Below are 5,580 nucleotides of genomic sequence, written 5' to 3' on the forward strand. Positions count from 1 at the left end.
TAGCATATATAAAACCCAACTAAATACAAACTATTTTGTCTTCCGAGTCCAAATCAAAGCCACCTGTGTGTTTTAGTGTGCCTGGAGACCGTCAGGAGTGTTTGTTTGGTATGGAGAAAATGGGCATGTTTGAATATTGACCCTGCCCCCCTCCCGTAGGGATCGACAGAGACTCAGTGGCGTCAGGCAGACCTGCCGCAGCTCCAGGGCTGGGCTGAGAAGGGACTGCTGACACAGCCAAAGATGGTAAGGAGACTGCTGCCCACTAACCGCCATTTTTAACCCCATTAATAGCTATATTGTTGCTATGAAGTTGTGCTATGAGAGGGAGGCTGTGTGCAGGGGTAGAGTGAAACAGGCGTAATAATAAGTTTTAAATGAAAGTTATTATTAGTATTATTACTGTAATTGTTATTAGTGGTGTTACCTGATAACATATTATGGATGGATGTTGTATTGTCGATATGTATAATGTCTGTGAATGCAGTGTCTTATGCTATTAGAAAAAAAAAAATTGCATATATGCTGAAGGAATCACTTTAGTATGGAAAAATATATAATATATGTCAACAAACAATATATATATAATTATATATATTTTGCATTTGGACTGCAAGAAAAAAATTATCTTTTACTTGAACCTGAAGATCATTACCAGTGTTGTTTTCTCGTAGATTTAGCAATTACAGGGCCACATAAATAAGAGCAGACATCTAAAGGAGGGAGTACTAATATCAGAAGTCTCCGGTAATAACTGGAGAGCATTAACAGTAAAAACACACATCAGAATAGAAGCCTGACATTTTATCATCTTAGCTAATAAGGCCATTAAAGTGCCATGTTGAAATGGCAGGTATCAGCGACACACACCGAAATGCATCTATCTGCAGTCCTGTGAACACACAAACACACACCTCTGGCTCTGCGTGACTCAGGGACATTGGACTGGTTGAACCTGTATTTTTATCCCCGTCCTGACATCCTCTAAGGCACTTATGTAAGACAGAGTGGCAGAGCTTCTTCCTTCCTGCATTCACACACACATACTCACTCATAGCCTGAGCCGGGCCGAGCAGCATTCAGAAACAGTCGGCATATCTGCCATTGCGTTTGAAAAAATAAAGGAGTGTAATCTGGGGCTACTGTTCAGTTGAATCAAAAGGAAGATGATGTCTGTCCCTCGGCTGACACCAAGGCCTTTGTGATGCCTTAGCATGTCTGCCTGTCTGCTCGCCTTGCCTGTCTGTCTGTCTCCCTGCCTACTACAGCTACAGCACAAACAGATACAGCCAGCTAGGCTCTGCCTTAGCTAGCATCCATACAACAAACGTTTATTGTACTATCACAGTTAAAGGTGCTGTATACACATTTTTTAATGCCACCCATTAAATGCCCCTACCACTTGGCAGATATCACTGAAATAGGTATTCTGAGAAATCACTTTCTGCCCTTTTACGAGTTTGTTGACAGGCCTAAAAGCTATTCTACTTCACACATTAAGTGTAGTAAAGCCGATAGTTCAAGTTGTAGATGCTGATTGGTCAGTTGGTCAATAAAGAATACAACCTGAGATAAAATGCACAATTTAACAGGGGTTCACATATCAGGGACTGTATATTCTACAGAAAGAATGACACATGAATTTAGTTTGAAAAATGTTTTTAAAAAATTAATTTATATAAAAAATATGTATTATAAATATATAGTAGCCTATTTTAATATATGTAATATTTTAATAGTTCTTTAACAGAACAACTTTTTGAACAAATCACTTGAGTGAATGATACAATGACTCAGTTGCCTCAGTGAATCACTCATTAAGACAATCAATTCTTATTGCCATCTACTGGCACAATGATGTAACCTGAAGAAAGAGTCATTTAAAAATCCTCACATACAGCAAAAAGTCCCAGTGTTGTATATCAGCACTCTTGAAACTCCCTCCTGATTAATTATTGACAGATTTCTAGGCAACACAAAGCAAAGAGTTTCCTTGTTTTGTTTATTTGGTTGGTTATTTTTAATGGCCAATTTTACATTCAAATCTAATCTTTAACTATTCAGGAATAGTAGTTAAGGAAAGGAGGGAAAAATATTGTTGGAGTTGGAGGGACCAACTGACCAATCTGCTAGGGCGAATGTCCAGCAATAGTGAGTGTGTAAAGGAACAATTCTCAGTATGACAACGAGGGGAGTTCAGCTACAGAAAAATAATAAGACAGCATATAAGAGCTAGTGTCACAATGGAAGGACAGGTCTTTAATTGGCCATCGAGACACAACAAGGTCCCTGGAATCAGAATGAAAGGTGTCCACTTTCATCTGTTCCTTCTCTGGAATATTCAAAGCTCTCATCCCATGAGGTTTGAGCATTCCCCCCCCCTCACTCTCCCCTCACTCATGCACACATGAAAACACCAAGAAATAAACACATACACACACATCCATCAAGACCTGCTGTGGCGATGGCTATTTTGTCCCTTTGTGTCGCTCCATCCCTTTTTGCCGCAGAGAAGTACGGAACAGGATCCATTTACATGCATATCTTGAGAGCTTTGCAGATGAGCCTCCTATGGGCTGCCAGCAGCTTTTTTTTCTATTTGTCACATCGAAAAAATTTTAACATATACAAAGACTAAAAATGGAGGCACAGCGGTTGATCCAGAAAAGGGGGAATGCAACTGCATCTGCCCTTTTTGTAACCATTTTACAGAATCAGAGTGTAACTTAAATAAATACACACACAAACACACACACACACATATATATATATATATATATATATATATATATATATATATTAAGGAAGTAAATAGATTAGACATTTAGGGGAGCAGAGAAATGCTGCAGTTATTTTTGATGGCTTCGTACCATACACAACTGAATAGCTTTGTTTTTAGCTTTATTCTCAAAAATACTCCTAAGTGCAAACACTAGCGTGGTGTCAGATGGGGAAAAATTGTTAACCTTTCTAAATATGCCCACTTTGATAAAGGAGAGTCGAACTTCAGAGTGCAGATACAGAGTATTTTTTTGAAGAGCTAAAAATAAGTGCAGCTGAATTTCAGCTTAGATCCATTTTTTTTTCTCCTCCTCATCTCTATTATTTTCCACTCTTGAATCTATCAGCAGGAAACATTAGCGCTTTTCCTTCACCCTCTCAGTGCAGATGTTGATCTGAATTATGCCACATCCAGTCAGAGAGGAAGAGAAAATGAATATTAAACATGGTTGACTTACAGAATCAGCTTAGAATGAGCTATAATCAGGTCATGCTTGCTGTTTTAATTCTTATTTGTTTATTTTTAGAGTTTTTTACTTCTTCTATCCTCTTTTTGGTCTGAGATTTTGTCTGACAGTGAAAGACCTCATTGAATGTTCCTAAAAGACTGACGCTGTAAAACAAACAGCACACAATGGGACTGTCGTTACACCATGTCCTAACCAGACTCAACGTGACAATATTAGAGCAAATTGCAATTTTTCTGTCCACACTGACTGCGAAAAAACCTGCCTAACGCAAAAAAGCCAATCAGATGAATATTTACTTAAATTCCTCCTCTTTCAGTCACTCTTGCTCCATGTTTATTATGCATGAGAAGCAAAATTTTGGTCCAATAATATTTCAGCATGGCGGCGGTGCTACCCAATATGAAAAAAACAAAATGTAGTGTTGCTTTGTCACATCATGTCTGGTTAGGACACCGTTTTAGGCTTCACCATGGCTATCCAGACAGTTGGAAATGGTCAGGCTAGTGTTATAAAAGGTGTAATATGAAATTTTGTTTTCAACATGCACCACTGATCGACATAGTTACTTTTTCTTCACCTGAGAAGATCTCATGGCGCGTTGCTTTCACAACCATGAAGATTTGCCCCCTAATCTGCACTCTCTCACACACGCTCCCTCACGCACATATCTTCCACCTTCGTGACAGTCAGAATATGACACGATTCTAGATGTCACCCAGCCCCCTCAAATAGAGTCGGGTGACAAAATTAAACACACATGAGCTCACACATAAACATCCTTTATGCAAATGAGTGAATACATTTAGCTGCGGTGTGGAACAATCTTGAAATAAAAAGTTTGAGGCTGAAAAGCAGCACAGACTGGGGCCTCCTCTGTTCCTACTTCCCCAGGGCCAGCAAGCTTCTCTTCAAACACCTGCTCTTAAAAGCGCACGGCTAAACCAGTGGCAAACGCTGTTCGCCATGACAGTCGCTCCACGCTGAAGGGCTCACATTGTTACCCTGTCAAGTTGAGCCAACCATCAAAACACACTGCCAAACTCAAAAATATCAGTGATGGAGTGAGGGGGAGGGATGGTGGAAGAAAGCTACTGAAAGTCTAGAGATGCATAAACAGTTTTTCAGTAAGTGTGTCGTGCATTGTATTATTTAGAGTCAGTCTGTGAGGTTTCACAGCTAAATGTTGCAGTTGCAGTTACATACACCAGATTATTCCAAACCCCTTTATCTGACATAAAATATGCTGTTTACTGAACTGCTTACTTTTCAGATGCCACATTCTTTAACCCTTCTTTTGTCTGCAGATAATCAGCAACATGGAGCCTCAGGTGACGAATGGGCCGAACTCCGCCACGGCCAACGGGCCCTCCAGCAACAGCCGCAGCTGCCCCTCGCCCATGCAGACTGGCGGCTCTAATGACGACAGCAAGACAAACCTCATTGTCAACTACTTGCCCCAGAACATGACCCAGGAAGAGTTCCGCAGCCTCTTCGGCAGCATTGGCGAGATTGAGTCCTGCAAGCTGGTTCGAGACAAAATCACAGGTACTAATAAGGGCAGAAAAAATAAAAAGAAAACTGCATTTGATTTGCATAATGAACTGTGTCTAGTGAAGACAGAAGAGACACAATGTCTTGGGTATTATAGGTTAAAAAGAAAAACTTTGGAAGGAAGAGTCATTAACTTTTAACCCAGCTGTCAATTGATTAAAAATGTTAATGAAATTAATTACAAGAATTAATTGCATATTTAAATAATAGCTGTTGTAAGGGAAACAGGTCAATTTAGCTCAAAGGGAATCATTTAAGATTTTAAAGGGAATTTGGACAGAATCACTGTTTTACGGCTGCTCACTGAGACGGCCAGCGATTCATTGAACGAGCCGTATAACATCAACTCTGCAATGGATATTAATATCCAAAGTATAGTGAAAACACTATTTATTAGCACAGTAACAAGATCGGCAGTTTAAGACATTAACTTGTAAGCACAAAACACAAGATACTTCTCTTTTCAATATAAATAAGGCTTTATTGGATAAATCTAAGACATATAAACTAATCTAACACATAAACAAACGCATTCACACAAGTTGCAGAAAGAGAGAAAGTGAGGAAATAATTAGTTTAAGAGAATGAAAATGTGAAATCCCAAGTTTACAGCAATATGTGCAATTGCATAGACCTGAACAACCATCAATCACTTAATTAACCCTCGAACTGAGTTCCTCAATGAGGTTAAAATTTATATTAAATGCACCAGTTCAGCTAGTTGGCTGGAAGTTCAGTCTTGGGAAGCAGTGGTTGGGCGTTGGCTGACGACACGGAG

General features: G+C 39.4%; 1 protein-coding gene across 5 annotated transcripts in view; it reads left to right on the forward strand.

Annotated features, from left to right (window-relative positions):
- Positions 1-5,580, forward strand: part of LOC107657884 (ELAV-like protein 4) — a 91,186-nt gene that overhangs the window by 40,717 nt on the left and 44,889 nt on the right. For 4 of the 5 annotated variants that reach the window (XM_016446168.1, XM_016446170.1, XM_016446169.1 and 1 more), the window contains exons 1-2: positions 143-246; positions 4,556-4,796. In XM_016446168.1, coding sequence (XP_016301654.1) covers positions 244-246; positions 4,556-4,796 — 244 coding nt within the window. In that variant the 5' untranslated portion in view covers positions 143-243. Of the gene's footprint in view, positions 1-142; positions 247-4,555; positions 4,797-5,580 lie in introns of those variants that run through there. The other variant, XM_016446172.1, reaches the window with a different exon arrangement.

The sequence above is a fragment of the Sinocyclocheilus anshuiensis genome, unplaced genomic scaffold (assembly GCF_001515605.1).
Source record: "Sinocyclocheilus anshuiensis isolate Anshui unplaced genomic scaffold, SAMN03320099.WGS_v1.1 scaffold107, whole genome shotgun sequence".
NCBI classification, from domain to species: Eukaryota; Metazoa; Chordata; class Actinopteri; order Cypriniformes; family Cyprinidae; genus Sinocyclocheilus; species Sinocyclocheilus anshuiensis.